The 18,148-nt window shown below is 52.5% G+C and overlaps 1 protein-coding gene and 1 non-coding gene across 7 annotated transcripts; both read right to left on the minus strand.

The window, feature by feature from the left end:
- Positions 1 to 1,238: 1,238 nt before the first annotated feature.
- Positions 1,239 to 1,357, minus strand: LOC111730088. The gene has a single exon (XR_002776553.1). It is a non-coding gene; the product is annotated as a 5S ribosomal RNA (ribosomal RNA).
- A 1,819-nt stretch (positions 1,358 to 3,176) lies between these two features.
- MMP25 (matrix metallopeptidase 25) lies at positions 3,177 to 16,968 on the minus strand. Of its 6 annotated transcripts, none has more exons than XM_023521241.1 (13): positions 16,282 to 16,968; positions 15,715 to 15,847; positions 14,060 to 14,195; positions 13,673 to 13,965; positions 9,073 to 9,249; positions 8,908 to 8,992; positions 8,662 to 8,744; positions 8,186 to 8,338; positions 7,853 to 8,110; positions 7,415 to 7,690; positions 3,603 to 6,331; positions 3,307 to 3,364; positions 3,177 to 3,191 (listed from the first exon to the last, which is right to left on the minus strand). In XM_023521241.1, the coding sequence occupies exons 1-10, from the start codon at positions 16,369 to 16,371 to the stop codon at positions 7,419 to 7,421; spliced, it is 1,680 nt and encodes a 559-aa protein (XP_023377009.1). In that variant the 5' UTR covers positions 16,372 to 16,968; the 3' UTR covers positions 3,177 to 3,191; positions 3,307 to 3,364; positions 3,603 to 6,331; positions 7,415 to 7,418. The 6 variants fall into 6 exon arrangements, with proteins under 6 accessions (XP_023377009.1, XP_023377007.1, XP_023377008.1 ...); XM_023521239.1 differs by having other exon boundaries at positions 6,431 to 7,690; XM_023521240.1 differs by having other exon boundaries at positions 3,603 to 4,185; positions 6,137 to 7,690.
- Positions 16,969 to 18,148: the final 1,180 nt, after the last annotated feature.

Here is an 18,148-nt window from a genome sequence, read left to right on the forward strand (position 1 = left end):
AGGGCTAGGTGTGGCTGCGATCTTCCTGGACTGCGCAGAGCTCCTTTAGGCCTGTAAGGGACTCAGGAATAACTGTTCCATAGAAGAGAAGAAACTCTTAACCTCATTCCAGATAGCCTTCACTGCATCGCACAAGTGAGCTGCCTTCTCCTTCACCCAGGTCAGCACATCCTGCCATATCTTCTGCAGGCGCTGCAGCATTTTTTGGAAGCACCTCAATAACCTGTCGTAGAAGCTCTCCCCAGGCTGTTGGACCCCTGGACCCTCACTTTCCAGGGTGGGCCTCTGGACTCTGCGACGTAGTTCCTGCTGCTCTTTCAAAAGTAAGGGAGTAGATGCCTGTGGGGTTTGGGGGTGTTCGGTGTCACGCGGCAGGGTGGGAGGGAGGATGCAGCCCCAGGTCCCAACCCTGGCAGAGGCCTCCCAGCCTTTCTGAGAGTCTGGGAGATAGAAGCCTATACATGGAAACTGCCTGCTTTCCTGCCAAAAGCTCCACAGACACAAGGACTTCTCCCAGAGGTTCAGTCCCACAATTTCCCTCAGTGAATAAACCACAATGGTTGTACCTGCTTGTTGGCTGACTGGCCTCTGAGGCCAGCACCAGGCCCAGGCAGTTGATCATCATGCATGGAATTGAGGGCAGGGCTCTGGTTGCTGTGCTGGGCTGCCACCTCCTGAGCTCTCCAGTGGCATCCTTCCATCTACACCTAGCCTACCCACCCCAACTCAGGAGGGCTGTATGTACCATGGCAGCACCAAAATCAAGAGAGAGCAGGGATGAATGGGAAAGCATGGAGGCCTGTGACTGGCACCTTAAACTCACCTGGTCGTCGTTCTGATAGAGAGCATGCATACTGTCAAGCATGTCCTCTTCAATTCTGTCCTGGAGAGAACAGGGTAGGAGGCTGCAGACCTGCTCTTGACTGCTGCTGTCTGCAGCCCCACTCTGACCTCCAGGGTCCAGGTAAGGCACAAGGGAGTCAATAATCTGGCCTAGCCCAACTCCTTGGAATTAAGCTTTGGGGCAGGGGCAAGGCCAAAACTCACCTCCAGCTCTTCTAGTGCTAACTCAACCTGCTGGGAAAGAAATCACTTTGTTTATCATTTATTTATTTATTTATTTACTTACTTACTTATTTATTTACTTATTTATTTATTTTTAGGCGAGTCAACCCTTGGTTGACGTCACAGATTGCAAGGATCTTGTCAGTTTACAATCTCTTATTTTTTATCTTTTATGCCTACAACACCTGGTCTTCCTAGGTGGTCTCCCATCCAAGTGCTAACCAGGCCCAACCCTGCTTAGCTTCCGAGATCAGACAGGATCGGGTTTGTTCAGGGTGGCATGGCCGTAGACAGAAATCACTTGGTGTGAATTCTTCCTGCCTCCCTCACTTTGTCTTAACCTCTGTCCTCAGCTTACCACCTCCCACAGCTGAGTCCAGCTAGGTGCCTGGGGACCAGGTATCTGGCATCTCTTCTCTGTCAACAGTATGTCCTGTGATTTAGACACCTCCCTCAGCTTTCCTGACCTCTGCATCTCCCACCTGTGCACTCACCTGCTACACAGGTGTAAATTTTGTCCATTGAAAGGAATGAGACAACCTGAGGTGGTACCTTCATCATCATCATCATCATCATCATCATCATCATCATCATCATGAAACCATGTCATTACACCCAAATTGTGTAGAGCACAGCAGTGGGGACACTGACTTACCTGGTCTTCACTCGCATTCATCACATGATTACAGAATACGTCTACATTCTCGTGCTGTGAAGAGAGATAGAATTGGGGGAAAGAGGCTTGATCCTGCTCCCTCCTGGGTCACCACATGGGCCAGAACATTCTCAGCCTCTCACAGTAGAACCCAGGCCCCACTCATGCCCCAGCCCCTCACCCATACATGTGGAAGACCTTCTTACCATATGAACCCTCAGCTGCTCAATTTTTGAGGGGTCTACCTGTGGAAGTAACAGTGATACTCAGGTCTTATATGACCCTCCAACTCCCGCTCCTGTTAGATACATACACACGCGCATATGCACACACACACACACACACACACACAAACAAGACAATCAAACATACAAGTATAAATGTTGTTCTGGAGTGTGCTGGGTAATTTGGTTCCCAGGTACCTGACTCTCTATGGTCTTTGGTGAGAGTTGGCTGATGAAGGAATTGTCAGTGACCACCCCTCTCTGAGGCAACAACAGAGACACAGGGGTCCTTACATCTAGTTGCTCTTCCTGACTGCTGACCTGGCAGGCCCACAGCACCCTAGGCCCATTCTCATACCCAGACATTTGGCTCAACTAGAGAGGTAGGACGTATCCCACTTCTCATGAGTCTCCACCTTATGGCCCCATCTTGGCCACTGAGCCCTGGATAATTCCACGCCATCATTCCACAATCCCATTGTCACAAGTCCCAGAGTGCTCTGGAGGATCTGGTCAACCTTACAATTGAGGTTGGGAGAGTGGTAGGGTGGGAAGGTTGGAAGGGAGGAATAGACAATGAGGTCGATGCCATGCACCTGAGAGGAATTTTAAGTTTCCAGAAAAACACTGCCCACTCCCCACCCCAGGTTTTTAAGGTATAAAGGATCTACTAGGATCGGTGTTTCTTCTGACTTCAGGACCCTCCATTTTCCAGCTTCCCCCACAAACATGTCGGGTCCAATTCCTAAAGTCACACCTTGTCCCATAATACTCATTGTCCCTGACACACACATGACATACATTTCTTCTCACACATACACAGAGCTGTCCCCACAATTTCCCTCCTAGACAGGAATTCTGCCCCACAACAAGGACCTGCTACATGAAGTGAAGGGCTCAGCACAAAATGAAACTATGGAACCCTTTGTCAATAAATTATTTAGAATTTCAGGACAGTGACAGAAGAACATTGGACCAACCAGGCTCAGGTCCACCATGAGACTGGAGCCCTTTTGACCATACAGTCATATTCCCATGACCCCCTGCTTCCCCAGGGGCCTCCCTATGGCCCAGGGAGGATGAGACAGAGACAGGTGCATGGGAAGGGATCAGCAGGGTGGTGGCTGTGTTGGTGGGAGAGGGAGACATGCAGTGGGAAATAGGACTCCAGGGCCCACTGTCCCCCCATCACTTGCTCTCACTTACCTTGTTGTAGCACATGGTTGCTCAGATTTGGGGGCTGTAGCCTGGTGGGGAGGAACAAGTATGAGGAGAAGTGTTTTAGAAAGGCAGCCTCTCCCTCCACCCTCACAAAGTCCCTTTGGCAGCAGCTCCCTCCGGGGCCTCCACTGAGCCAGTTACCTTCTCTCAGATCCTCCCGGCACAGAGCAAGCTGAGGCTTCTGCACCAGGGGGAGGTCCTGCTGATTTAAGAGCAAGGAAGTGGCGGAGGGGGGTGAGGGGGTGGGCGGGGGGCGGGGTGAGTAGGGGGTGGGGGTGGTGCCTGTCCTAGAACAGGATAAAGGGCTGACTGACTGACTGCGTGTATTTGAGGGATAGATGTGAAACAAAAACAGAGACAGAAGGACAAACAGAAGAAGGAAAGACAAGGAAAGGGAAGCCTGAGAGGCCTGGGAAGGGAGGGTGTATCCTTTATACCCTGGGTCCCTAGCTGTAACTCCTCCACCTTCTGAACTGGGATGTGAATCTCTGAGCCTGAGATGGAGGAGGGGCAGAGGGAAAGTCCAGACTTGAGAAAGCAGGTTGGATCATTTCCCAGAGCTTCCAAAAATAATTATCCAGTTGGAGGCTAGAGTATACGTCATGTCCAATGTCCAGAGAAGGTTCTGTAGCAGCTCCAGGCTCAGGACAGGGCAGGAAGTGCAGCCACCTTAGGTGGCTTTGTTTCACGCCACCTGGCTCACCTCCCAGCTCTTCCCTATTACCCCACTCTGGGCCAAAGCCCCACATGGCTCAGCACTGCCATTGTATTGCCCTCTGTATTAGTGTCCCATGGCTGCCAGGACAAAGCACCACAAACTGGGTAGCTAAACAACACAAATTTATTCTCTCACAGTTTTGGAGGCTAGAAGTCAAAATCAAGCTGTTGGCAGAGTTGGTTCCTTCTGAGGGCCCTGAGGGAAGGATTTGTTCCAGGCTCAAGCCTAGGCTTGTAGATGGCATTCTTCACGTTCACATGGTGGTCTCCATGTATACATGTCTGTCTCCTGACTTCCCACTTCTATAAGGACACAGGTCATGTTGGAATAGACCTCATTTAACTTGATTCCCTCTGTGAAGATACTATCTCCTATTAAGGTCACATTCTGAGATACTGGGGTTAGGACTTCAGCATACGAATTTGGGGAGAATCACAATTTAACTCCTATCATCCTCAAAGACACTTTGGCTCCTGAGGGGCCACCCATGTGAGCCCCACAGGGACAGACCTACAAATCACTCTTCCTTGGTGAAAGGCTCACTTCGATTAACTAGACTTCAGCTGGCATCTCCCTTAAGAGTCCATTCAATTGTCTAAAATTCCCCTTGCGCACCCAGAAAGTTCATACCCTTCCCTGAGCCGTCTTCGAATTCCAGGGTGGGAGAGATAGAAGTTTGCTGCTCCTGCTTTAGGCACAATATTATTTCTGGGCTTCATCTCTAGGAGCCTGGCTCCGTGACCCACGTGACACTCAGCCCTTCCATGACTATCTCACAAAGGCCACCATCCATCTGAAGACGTTTTGTGTTTTACTGTGGATTATACCATTTTTTTTTATAGCTTTAGTGAGATATAATTCACATTCAATACAATTCACCCAGTAAAGTGTGCAAGTCAATGCCCAGAACTGTTTGACTATCACAATTGATTTCAGAACATTTCACCACCTCAAAAAGAATTTCTGCACCCTTTAGCCATCATCCCCAAATTCTCACATTCCCACTCCCCACCAGGCTTAGGCAACCACTAATCTACTTTTTGTCTCTATAGATTTTTCTATTCTGGACATTTCATATAAGTGAAATCGTACAATATGTCACCTTTCTGCGTCTCGTTTCTTTCACTTAGCATAATATTTTCAGGATTCATCTAGGCCACGTGTCAGAGTTTCATTCCTTTTTATGGCTGAATAATATTCCGCTGTATAAATAGACTGAATTGTATCTATTCATCTACTGATGAACATTTGGGTTGTTTCCAGCTCTTGGCAAGTATGGATAATGCTATGAACATTCATATACAAGTTTCTGTGTGGACATATGTTTTTTCTCTTGAGTATATACATAGGAGTAGAATTGCCAGGTTATATGGTAACTACGTTTTTAAGTTTTTGAGGTACCACCAGACTCCTCCAAAATTCCTGCACCATTTTACACTCTCAGCAGCAGTGTATGAAAGTTCCAATTTCTCCACATCCTCAGCAATACTTATTATCGTCTTTTTGATTGTAGGCATTCTAGTGGGTGTGAAAAGGAATCCCATAATGGTTTTGATTTGCATTTCCCTAGTGATTAATGATGTTGAGCATCTTTTCATCTGCTTATTGGCCATTTATATATCTTCCTTGAAGAAATATATACTCTGATTCTTTGCCCATTTTAAAATTGGGTTATTTATCTTTTTATTAAGTTGCATTCTGGTTACAAGTTCCTTATCACATATATTATTTGCAAATACTTTTTCCCATTCTGTGGGTTGTTTTTACTTTTTGATAGTGTCCTTTCAAGAACAAAAGTTTTAAATTTTGATTATGGAACTGTACCACTTAAAAATAACTTTAATCAATTCAACATGATATTTTTGTGTAGTAGACTTAATAAATTCTTAAAGTCTGGAGAAGTTTCCATGTAGCACTGAAAGCAGCCTCAAACTGTACATTGGACATCCCTCAACCAACTTTTGGGTTCCTCTCTCTGCTTCCTCCTCTCACTCATTCTCCTTCCATTCCCCACCTGCCACCCATCAACTCTGGATTCAAGTCTGTCAAGTTCCTGCTACCAAAGGTCCATCTGTGCTCAGAAGAAATGAAGGACTTTCTCAGTCATTTTTATTGTTTTTGTGGGTGGGGCTGATAAGCTTTTAAAATACAAGTCCCCCACCCACCCCCTCATATTTCAAAAAGATCCTAACAGTGTACCAGATGGTTTTCTGGTGGCTTAGAATCCTCAGATCATGGACTAGTTGAATATACCTGGCTGTTGCCATCATAATGTTCTGCTTATTCTGGCCAATGGCTGGCATGGTCCCAGCTCGCTGGGACTGTAGACCACAGTCTCAACTCCAGGCAGCACTGTGGGGCCATGAGGCTGGATGGCAACTGAAGAAGTGGCTGCTAACTGACTCCACCCATGGGATTGACCTCTATCAACCAAGGCCATCAGCTTGTCTTAAAGAGAACATGAAGAGGTTGGCTCCTGGGAGAAAATGACAGAGACATAGAAAAACCAGGAGACAGAGATGACAGCTGCTGGCCCAGCCCCCTTACCCATTTAAATGAAGACTCTTGGCCCCACCGTGAGTGACGATTCAGAATGAGGGCAAGGGATTTACATTTTTAAGTTCTCTAGCTGATTCTGATATGAAACATTCCAAAAGCACAGTTCCAGAGGCAGTTTTATATCCTGAATTCCGTGGAGAGAGTAGGGGGGAAGGTGGGAGAGAGGGAGTGGGGAGTGAATAAGGCTCCACCCACTATTACCCAGGAGTGCTGAGGAGACGGTGACCAGGATTAAGAGAGTACTCAGTCCACTGTCTTTCCACCAGCTGACCCAAGGAGTTCTTGAGGGAATTGCGGACACTCCAGTGTGTAGGCAGAAATTGGTTTTTAGGGGTAGGAGGGTGTCCTATTGAATGAGAGCAGTTCTGGGTCCAGGGTGGTGACCAGCAAGGAGGTCCACAGGCCGCATCGTGGAGGGTCGACCTCCTGGCCACTGTTGTCACCCAGGAAGTGTAGCACTGGTGCTCAAGGGTGGTCTCAGGGCTGGGTCCCAGGTCCCCATTCATGTGGAGTTGACTGGGATGTGGTGGAAGCAGAACAGGATGAGAAACTTGTGGAAAACTCAGAGCAGAGGGGATGTGAGGGTGTGGGGATGGGGCTGGCTTTCAATCTCTCAATCAGGCTTGTCTTCTAAAAACCCAGATTGAGCGGACGTTGCTGGGCGGGGCAAGGGCTACAGGGAGTCCGCAGGCTGCTTTCCGAGAAAAGCCAGCTATTTCTGGAAAGGAAAGTCCCCCCGGGGACAACACACCACTGCAGCGGTTTCTGTAGATGGAGTGGCGGTGGGCAAAGCCAAACACTTCCGGTGTTCATTCCAAGGACCAACCTTTGTCCACCTGTCCCCAGGAATTAACTCCACCCTCATCCCGCGCTGAGCCAGCTCCTGAGAACAGAGGATGGGGCTCTGCAGAGATCACAACCCCCAACAGGCCCGCGGTGGGAGACCCTGACCCCTCCAAGTAGGGCCCGTACCCCCTCAGCGGGAGGCGACGCCCGCCACCAGCAGGGGCAGAAGGGGCAGCAGGAGAGGCACCGACCGCCGTCCTGCAGCCTGGTTGATTTCGCACTGACAGTTGCAGGTTCCGGGCTTGAGCGTCGCTTTGGGGGGCTTGGGGTTGCCAGGGCCAGCGCTGGGGGCTGGGCAGTCCAGCCACTCGGGGCCCATGGGTTGTGGGGAGTCCGGCTCGGCCTTGACGCTGCCCTTGGGAAAGCGCCAATAGTGGGCGCCCTTGAAGAAGTAGGTGTCACCTGCGGGGCGGGCGGAGACGCTGCAGGGCTGGTCCAGACTGCCCCAAGACCCGCTCCTCCCGAGGGCTCCCGGAAATCCCCCAGGATAGCCTCTAGCCCAATCGCCCAGGGCCAGTAGCTTGCAGTCCCGGAGTCCCAGACCCTCCGCGCGTGCTCTCCTACCTGTGTTGCTGACAGTAACATCGTCAGGGGAGTGAGGCGCCCCCTCCCAGAGACTCAGGTCGCGCGGGTAGCCGGGGTCTGGGCGTGCAGCCGCGTCGTCGTACCGCCAATAGCGCTGGCCCCTGACCAGGTAGGTCTTCCCGTTCAGTGGCCACGAAAACACAGCGTCCACTTCTTCCCCCGGAGGCAGCCCCAGCTGGGCCAGCGGCCGCGCGGCGCCCTCCAGCTGCCGATCCTGGAACACCCAGAACTGGGGCCCTGCAGGGAAGAGGCTTGGTGAGCAGCTGCTCCCCATGCCCCACCCTCCCGCCCCGGGCCGCGGGTCCCACTCACCGCTGAAGAGGAGGATTCGGCCATCGGGGTACCGGGAGTAGGCAGCCTGGATGACCTTCACCTGGGAGGGCAGCCCCTCCCAGAAGCGGTGGAGTCGAGCAGGCCGGGGAGACACCAGCTGTCCCGAGGGCTGGAGGCGCCAGAACCAGGGGCCTGTGGGGAGAAAGGGTGGGCATGGGGCATGAGATGGCAAGAGGTCCTTGTCCCCCAGAGTATGTGGCTAGACGCAGTGCTGGGGTCCCCCTCCCACGGCTGAGTGGGGAGGTCCATGTGGAAATCAAGAGTGCAGTGACTCTAAGGTGACCAGCTGGCCCAGGGCTTTCCTTCTACCACCACCCCAACCCCCACCCTCCCCCCTCCACCACCTCTGCACTGAAAGTCTCTGCATCTGGTGGAAACCTCACTGACCCAGTAGGTCACCCTAAATGGGTAAGAAGCCAGCTCTATGGGGTCAGGGGAGATCTCAAGTGACCCACCTTTGAAGAAGAAGGTTTCCCCACGGATGTTGGCGATGGCGTCAAAATTGCCATCACATCGATCAGGGACAGGGAAGGAGGGGCTGGGGAGGAAAGAAGAAATGAGAAGAAAGGAATAAGGGCTTCTCCTCTCTTCACCTTGATGACAGTCCTATGGGGTAAGGACTCTTACCATGCCCATCTCACAGAGGAGGACATCAAGATTAGGGAGCTCACCCAAGGTCACACAGATGGAGAAGGACTCACCTATCTGGGGGCAGGGCAGGAGGTGCAGGAGGAGGAGCCAGGGGTTTCCTTGTGGGCTCATCATATGGGGTTCGGGGCGCTTTCCCTGTAGAGAGAGTCAGAGAAGTGTGGGCTCCCTCCCTGCTGCAGAGGCCACAGAGAGAGCCCCCCCACCATTCCCTGTACCGTAGAGCTGCTGAAGGCCTTCACGGTCATCCTGGGATAAGCGGTACTTGGTGGGGTCGCCCACTGGGCCCTGGTAAAAAGGCCTCATGATGGAGTCAGGTGCTGAGGAGTGGCCCAGGCCCAGGGCATGGCCAAACTCATGAACAGCCACAGCAAACAAGTCAGTCCCTTCACCATCTGGAAGGGAAAGTGAGCTGGAGCTGTGGCTGCAGGAACCAGGAAAGGGGGCAGCCAGGAAGCCCCCGGGAGAAGGGCTTGCTGACAGACAGGAACACCTCCAGAGGTGGCCACAGCCTCCTCTGCCCAGAACCCTTCCTGAGCCATTTCGTCTTTCCTATATGTGTACATTTACTCAGTAAATATTTTTATTTGGCACTGCTAGACATGGGGACAACAGGCTAAAAATGATCCATCCATAGAACAGGTTAGGGAAAAGGCAGGAGGAGACAGTGTGGACACAAGAAGGGGTGAACTTATACTGATATAGCCCCTGCCCCCAGGAAAGGAAGACTGCACACAGAAATATTTGGAGGAAACAAGATTTGGCGGGGAGGTGCATGCAGTTCTCTCAGGGAAGCCTCAGTCCTTGGAGTTTCCCCTCTCCCAGCTCCAGTCTGTTGTCAGCGGTCCCCACCCCTCCCCATCCTTCTCACTCCCACCCTTGAAGAGTGTTGCTTAGTCTCCTTGGACTCTGCTTCCAAGACCCTCGCCCCACTCCCACCCCCATGGTCGTTCCATCCTCCCCCTCCTTCCATACCCATCCCTCTAGTGCCGGCATCTTCTCAATCCTCTATCCCCCTCCCCCATTTCCCCATCCCACAGCCTCCACCCCTCCCCACCTTCTGGCCTCTCCTCCCCACCACTATAGCCTTCATCCATCTCCTCGGAACCTGAAGCTCCAGCAGGCACTCTCTGACCACAGCCTGCTGGCCTGGGCGCCCAGCCTCGCTCCTGGCCTTGCTGAACAGAGGCCTCTTCCTTGGGGACCCAGCCCAGGCGCCAGAAGGGAGCCTCTTCACACTCCCAGTTGCTGGCAGAATCCCAGCTCCTCATCCATCCACCAGCAGCCTGCTGGCTCCTGCTTCAGCAGGTGAGAGGCTAGAAGAGACTGAGACAGCAAGAGGGGTGAGCAGCCCTCAGGGAGGCACGGATTTCCCCAGATGTTGATCTACTTCTCGGAAATCGCTAACCAGGGTCAGCAGTGTTGAAAGCGGGTTTATTGGAAGTGACCTGGTGAACTGAAAAGCAACTTTCTCTCAGCCACTAAAGGCCACTAGATGAGAGTCTAAAAATGAAATAACATAAGTCATAAGAGTAGCAAACACTTATCCTCATTTACTTTTCACAAAACCTCTACCTTCAACCCCATTTTACAGGCCTGGACACTGAGGCATAGAGAGATCAAGTTAAATCACAGAGCTGCTCTGGGTTCTTTTTCTGAGAAACTAGAGGAAGTTTGGTGTCTTAATCAGGTAGATCTCTCTCATTTCTCACCCTCCTCTTCCCTGCCTTGCCTCTCCTTTGGCCACACCTCTTCCTTGCACCCTTCTCACGCTATGCAGCTGGGGGAAATTACACAACTATGCAGATCCAGCCCCACAGAAATAGTCTGTGGGGGTCCTCAGCAACTTCTCTCATCCTTGTCGTGGGCCCCACCAGGCAGCTCCTTTTCTCTCTACATTCAGCCTCAATTCCAGGCCCACAGCCCCTCAAGCCACCACCCAGCCCCAGCCCCCAACTCTTACATGTCAAATAATGACAAATGTGTTTCCTATTTCATCAAGACAGGACATTCTCTGTAATCTGTAACTTCCTGTGCACTCAGGACAGGTAGCTTCATCTCCCCGATGTTCACCTCCTGCCTCCTGCTCTGCCCTGTTTGAGGACCTTGCCTTGCTCACCTCCTCCAGGATAAGAACTTCCCTGCATCCATTCATGCTTCCATCCACCCATCTGTCCATCTGTCCGTCTGTCCGTCTGCCCGTCCGGCCATCCATCCATCCATCCATCCATCCTTTCATTTATCCATCTTCTACCCCTTTCTTGCTATTGGTTCATCCCACATCCCTCAGTGCTCAAGACTCCCTTATCCTAAGATACCTCCTGGACCTGTCCACTCTGCATCCACATTCTTCTCTCTTCCCAGCCAGTTCTTTTGTCAGTGATCTCAATTCAGTCTTTATTTCTTCAGCTCCTCTCACTTCTAACCCCACTCTGGTCTGGATTCTTTCTCCACTCACCAAGCCTACAAGCATTAAAGTCACTTCATTCCCAGAAGACCAAATCTAAGCCCATGTAACTTACTGGACTGGTTTGGTGCTCTGCCCACTGCTGACCACTTCCTCCTTCACTTTTGTTCTTGATCATCTTTTGGCCTGTTCTTTCTCCATTCCTTTGGTTCCTCTTCCCCTGACAACCTCCCTTTTACTATGGGGCTCTCCACAGCTCTATACTTGACCTTCACATTCCACCCTCTCCTCCTGAAACCTTACCAACCCCCAGTACCGCTGACTTTTAAATCTGCCACCAGGCCCAGCTCTGATAGCATCTGGCAATGAACAGAGCGCTACTCCGTGCCAGGCCCTGTGAGAAGAGCTGGAGATGAATTATTCGTTTAATCTGCACATCCACGCTACCAGCAGGTACTATTACTATCCCCATTTCTCAGATGAAAACACTGAGCACAGTGAAGTCAAGTAACTTATACATGTAGCAAGCTGAGGAATCCAGCCTTGAGTTCCACTTCAAGCTCATGTTCTTCAATGCTGCATTACACAGCCTCACCACTGCGGATGCTATCTGTACCTCATTCGAATTCTCTCTAAGCCTGTTCCCCCATCCCCTGACCACCCCCTTCCCCAGAAAATGGCTCTCCTTCCCGGCCTGCCTTTCCCCAGCAGTTTATATCCAATGGCTGATTGATCAAGGACTAGAAGAGCTGGGCACCTTGCCTCCAGGCAGGACCAACCCTGTGGCACTATTTGTGCTCCAGAGCTCCCCATGGGGTCAGGCTTCTCTGGAGCTGAGACCACATCCTTGCTCAGCTTCTTTCTCTAGTCTTCTCCTGCTTCCATTTCCCCTGAGAATGTGTCCCTGAGAAACTGCTTACATAAGAATTTCCATCTCAAACTCCCTTTCTGGAGAACCTGACCTAAGTCAGAGGAGTCCTAGTTCTAGAGCAAGATACTGAACCATCAATGCACCAGCTATGCTGACCTCCCATGGCGTTGCAAACATATGCCCCCACCTGAACTCACCCCTGCCTTTCCCCAGTCTGCTCCTCCTCCCACAGTTACCACCTGCATTGACAGGACTATGTCCTCCGGGGGCTGGCACCTCACTCTCCTACACTCTTTGCCCCCAGGATCCAGTCAGATCCCAATCTTTACCCATCCTGACTACATTTCCCTCAGAGCCACCCACTGCCCTCTGTTTCCCTCCTCCCATCACCCACCACCATCTCTTACATGGACCCTGTAGCAACTTCCTGCCTCTTTGACCCTATCTTCCCTGCACCACAGCCAATGGTACTTCTAGAATGTAAAACCTCCCACGTCTCCTATTGCCTTCGGAATCCTACAATCCAGAGTCCTCTCCATGCTCTCTAAGGCCCTTTGTGGTATGAAACCTACCTTCAGTCCTCTACGGTCTTCCTCCTGACACCATATTTTTGCCTTCCAGCCCCAAATGTCCCAGGCCATTTCTCACCCCAGTGCTCCCAAGCCCGACCACTCCTGAGTATCCTGGACTCAGCCTGCCCACTAGCTCACTCTGTATGTGTGTGTGTACACATGTGTGTGTGCAATGAACAGAGTCAGAGTCACTGCTTCTAGGAAGCTCCCCTCAGCCAAAAGCCTCGGGTCGGCCTTTCCTCTGAGCACCCACATGGTCAAGGACTTCCCTGTTGTGATTCCCTGTAGCTGTGTCACTGTGTGTAGCAATTGCCAATTACTCTTCTGACTCAGCTGTGGGACAGAGCTATGTTTTTGCCTCTTTAAGTCCTCAGCCCCAGCTCGGAGCTAGGCACCCGACAAGCCTCTGTGATGGGTTATTTTCTGTGTCCAGTTGGCCAGATTATGGTCTCAGCTCCAGAACAGCCTAGATATTGCTGTGGATGTTATTTTGTAGATGTGATTAAAATCTACAATCAGTTGCCTGTACGCAAAGCTGATTACTTTCCACACTGTGGGTGGGCCTCATCTAATCAGTTGAAGGTCTTAAGAGCAAAAACTGAGATTTCCTGGAGAAGGAATTCTGCCTCAGGACTGCAACACAGAAATCTTGCCTGGGTTTCCAGCCAGCTGGCTTGCCTTAGAGAGTTCGAACTCAAGATTGAAACATCAATTCTCACCTGAACTTCCAGCCTGCAGGCCTGTCCTACAGATTTTGCCAGACCCTGCAATCCCGTGAGCCAATTCCTTAAATCACTTCACACACACACACACACACACACACACACACACACACACACATCTTATTGGTTCTGTTTCTCTGGAGAAGCTCAACTTATACAACCTTCATCAATAAATGTAATTTAAACCTAATTCTTAAGGACAGACAGACCTGGAGAGAGGACATCTCACAATAGGGAACATTGTACCTTTTGACCCAAAAGTCCAGATCTCCTCATCGTCGAAGTGAGTGTCCCCAGAAATGGAATGCTCCCCAGGGAAGAAGGCGTGGGCTAGGGTGCCCCCCTGCCCGTCGAAGGGGTAACTGTCCTGGTGGTAGGCCCGGGCAAAGTCGATGAGGATGTCAGGCTCTATCGGGCCCTGAGAACCCACCTCCTGGAATTTCAGGCCTGACTCAATACCCCAGGTGGTCAAGGCATGGTGCATGAGGGTCCGCACAGTGTCCTGGCTCAGTGCTGAGCTCTGGGGGAAGGAGAGTATCCTGGAGAGAGAGGAATGAGGAGTAAGGGTGGCCAGGGATACAGAAGCTGGGGCCCAGAAGGCAGGCCCAGGGTGGGGTGGGCACCAGGACCTACCTCCATGTCAAGGTTCGCTTCTTCCACATACTACCACTCAGAGCATACCTGCGGCGCCGTCTAACAAGCCCTGCCACCCCTAGCACATCAGGCAGGGAGCAGCGAGGCTTATGCATGGTGGCCATTGTCACTGGGTCTGTAGAGAGGTTGGAGAAGGGGGAGTGGGATCAGCAGAAGGACAACCTACCCTAATCATGGTACCAGCTAACTTTCTACATGGGGAAACTGAGGTTCAGAGAGGTTAGGAAACTTGCCCCATAGCTTGGATTTGTTTGATTCTGGAAGCCAGCTCACATTAAATTATGACATTGCCTTTCTGGATGGTATCACTCTCTGTACCTGGCCCTGGACAGACTAGCATCACCTCCAGGTGATGCTCAAAGTTTCAGGTAGGGACGTTGGGGGTCCCACTTCTCCGAGCTCTGGCAGTTGGACTCAAGAAAGGACCTCTAGGGGTGTGGTGAGAACTCCTCTCTTTGCCAGAACGCTCTGGGAGGTTGCCCACACCCTAGTTCCCAAGTCCCCATCACGTCCAGATAAAGTCCAAAGTCCTCGAACCAGCTGGGTCTCTGGTCTCCTGTGGCAAACCAACCTCTCCTGCATCAGAGCTGCCTGGAATCCTCTTATCCAACTTGGCTCAATTCTCAGTAGTCTCCTCATTTTTGAAAAAAAGTCAAACCTCACCTCTGCTTGAGATCACAAAGAGTAACTGAGCATGTGTAGATACCAGATGTGCAGGCCAGTGGACAGGACAGGGAAAGATCCTGCCTTCCCTCACAGCTAGGCAGGATCTCTCCAGTTCTCTCTTCCCATTTAACATAACAGATGAGGCTCTCAGCTCTACCTCCAAAATGTGCATCCTGGATTCAACCACTTCTTGTCACCCACACCCCCACACACCCTAGTCAGGCCACCGTCATCCTTTGCTTGGATGCTGCAATGCCTCTTTCCTGGCCTCCATGCTCCCCATCCTCCACTCTCCACCAGCAACCAGAGGAAGTGTAAAACTGCGAGACAGTTGCTTCTTTCTGTCAAACTTTCCCATGGTTCCTTACCATGTTTGGAATCAAACCCAAACACCTTTCAAGCTCCCTCTCCCCAATCAGGCACTTGTTCAGCCCTTCAGTCCCCTCTCATCACAGGTACACAGTCTTTGCCTGCCACAGGGCCTTTGCACTCTTCTCCCATATCTTCCCATGGCTGGCTCCTCTTTGTGTCCTACAGGTTCTTTGTGTCATAGGAGCTCCTCTCAACTCATATGACACCTTTCAGAGGAGGCTGACCGGACCAGACCAGCCCCTCAATACCGTCCATTAGCATTTTATTTTCTTCAAAACACCACTATCTGAAATTATCTTGCATATTTGTTCTTGATCTCCAGAGTGTGTCTGTCTCTCTCTAGAATGTCAGCCTCCTGAGAGCAGGGACCTTATCTACTTTGCTCACAGCTATATCAGCAGAGCCTGAATTGGCCTTGCATGTAAGAGATTCTGGATAAATATTTACTGAAAGAGAAATGCCTGATAACCACCTGAGTTGGGACCTAGGATCAGCATTTTTATAGCTTCAATGTGCATGTTGAGGTTTAAGAACAGCTAGATGATGGTCAGACTGGGTGCAGAGGCAGGGCTAGAGAGGGAGTGGGGGCCACCTACCCAGGAGACCGGTCTCAGGAATCCCTGCAAACCTCTGCATGACCTTGATGGCATCCCGCAGCTTTACAGGGCTCTGCAGCTGGGCCTGGGCTGGGTGGGGTGGTGGCAGGTAGCCATAGCGGGTCAGCCAGTCCTAGGCCATAGGAGAGAACGGGTGAAGCGGGAAGGGTGGGAGGGATGGGACTCTGCCTTCCCACTACCATCTTCGAAGCCCCACCTCTCACCAGGCATCAGGAACCCAGGGCCCTCAGCCCCAGGTGCCTGCTCGCTCCTCCCCCGCCCCCCCCCCACCCCCGCGGCCCCAAGGTCCTGGCCTTCCAGACTTGGGTTTTCCAGTCTTTATCTGGCCCGAAGGGTCCTGGTCCCCACCTCCCCATCCCAGTCCCTTTCCAGATCTTCAGATCCCTATCCCAAACCTGACAGATGCAAAAATCTGGGTTCCCAGACCCCACCCCAATCACTCTTTGGACATTTGAATCAGGCTCCAGCCTGACCTACGAGTCCCGTACCTGCTGCCCTCTCCCAGCCCACCAGAAAATCCCAGGAGCAGATGGACTCCGTACTCACCACGCCCAGGCTCACGTCCTGCGCGGCGGGTTCCTGGGCGCGCGCCGGCGGCTGGAGCAGCGCGAGCAGCAGCGCCAGGAGCCGAAGCATGGCGCGCTCCTGCCTGGGCAGCAGCAGGGCTCGAGAGGGCCGGGACGGAGCCCCCCTGGGGGCCCAGGAGAGAAGCCCAGAGACTCTGGGGTGGGGGGGATTCGGCGCAGAGTATGAAGGGAGGCAGGAGGACTGGGGGCAGCACTGGGATCCGGGGCCCTGGGCGGCACAGAGCAGGTATACGGCGGCGTCTAGCGGAGGGCCCAGGGGCGCGGGGATCGCTGGGGTACCGGGACGATTGAGAGTGCAGGAGGGGGCGGAGATCCGTACTCCCGGACCGGTCCTGTCCGGGCGCCGCACTGTGCAGGCAGCCCCTCCCTCCAGGCGGGCGGAGCGGGCGCACCCGGCTAAGCCGTGACGGCTTGGCTCGGGAAATGGCCCAATCTTCGGACCTCCAGCGAGAAGGGGCGGGGCAGGTGGTATCCCGGGTCGCCTGCCGGGACCCAAGGTACTCTCCCACGATGTCAGGGCGTGGCCGGGTGAGGAGCGGTGGTGAGGAGCCCCGGCCACGCCCCTGGCTTCACCTCCCACCGCTGCCACAAGTTTCTCTTCCCCGATCCCAGCTCCGGCGGGAGTCCCCCGGGCACCGCTAGCTTCTGCTTTCTCAGACCAAGCAGCCCCCCCAGGGGAGGCGGGCGTATCGCAGGTGTAGTTCCGGGCGCAGGAGTCTAAGACATTTCTCCCCGGCAGAATCCGGGCGCGCCCCACGTGGGTGCTGCGCGGGCGCCGCGCCTGCTGTCCTAGTGTTCATTTCCCAAACCATCTGGGCTGTGGAGGTCTCGGCCTCCGAACACCGTGATCGCGGCATCTCTGAATCCCAGACCCAGGGGCTGCCCTGGACGGTGCCCCTTTTCCACAAGTAGGAGACATTTATAATCCAGTAACATCCATACAGCAGCTCGAGCGCCCGCAGCGTGCCAGGAACACAGGAGAGCAGATCCTGGAGACCAAAGACCCTCGGAGTCGCGCCTCACCGGCGCGCACCACCTAGGGAGCCCAGGGCTAGGAGGCCCGACAGCTAGAGAAGGATCCAGAGGAATGCGGGGATGGGGGGTAGGGGGTGGAGGAGTTGCCTTCCTGGCGAGGGGCGGGCGAGTGGGTGTGGGTGAAACAGCCACTGTCTCTGGAGCAGTGCAGCCATGGAACCAAAGGTGTGTTTTAGACAAAATTAAAAGAAAGCAAGATTAGCGAGCTAGAGATGCAAACTAAAACACATTCTGCATTAGGCCTCTGCGCTGCCATAACAAGCTACCACAAACTGGGTGACTTAGACAACAGAAATTATTTTCTCACATTTCTGGAGGCTAGAAGTCCAAAATCAAGGTGCAGGCAAGGTTGTTTTTCCTGTCATTTCAAGGCCTCTCTCCACAGCTTGCAAGAGGCTGCTTTCTCCCCATGTCCTCGGCATGGTCTTTCCTCTGTGCTCATGCAGCTGGAGTGTTTCAGTGTGTGTCCACATCTCTTCTTCTTAAAAGGATACCAGTCAGATGGGATTAGGACACACCCCAACAGCTTCATTTTACGTAATCACTTCTGTAAAGGCCTAGTCTCCAAATACAGCCACATTCTGAGGTCCTGGGATCAGTCTGCAGTGGATCCCATGTGTGATAAAAACCCAGTCTTCCTCCTGATTGTGTCTTCTCTTCTCTCTCACTACTACCGCACCCACAACACTTTTGACACAAAGATGTGTGTTTTTGTGGGGTTTCTTTCCACAGCAGATAATTCTCTGTGACACCAGTTGGGTGTCCTACAATTCAATTCTGACACTAACCAG

Source organism: Pteropus vampyrus, unplaced genomic scaffold (genome assembly GCF_000151845.1).
Source record: "Pteropus vampyrus isolate Shadow unplaced genomic scaffold, Pvam_2.0 Scaffold300, whole genome shotgun sequence".
Classification (NCBI taxonomy): domain Eukaryota; kingdom Metazoa; phylum Chordata; class Mammalia; order Chiroptera; family Pteropodidae; genus Pteropus; species Pteropus vampyrus.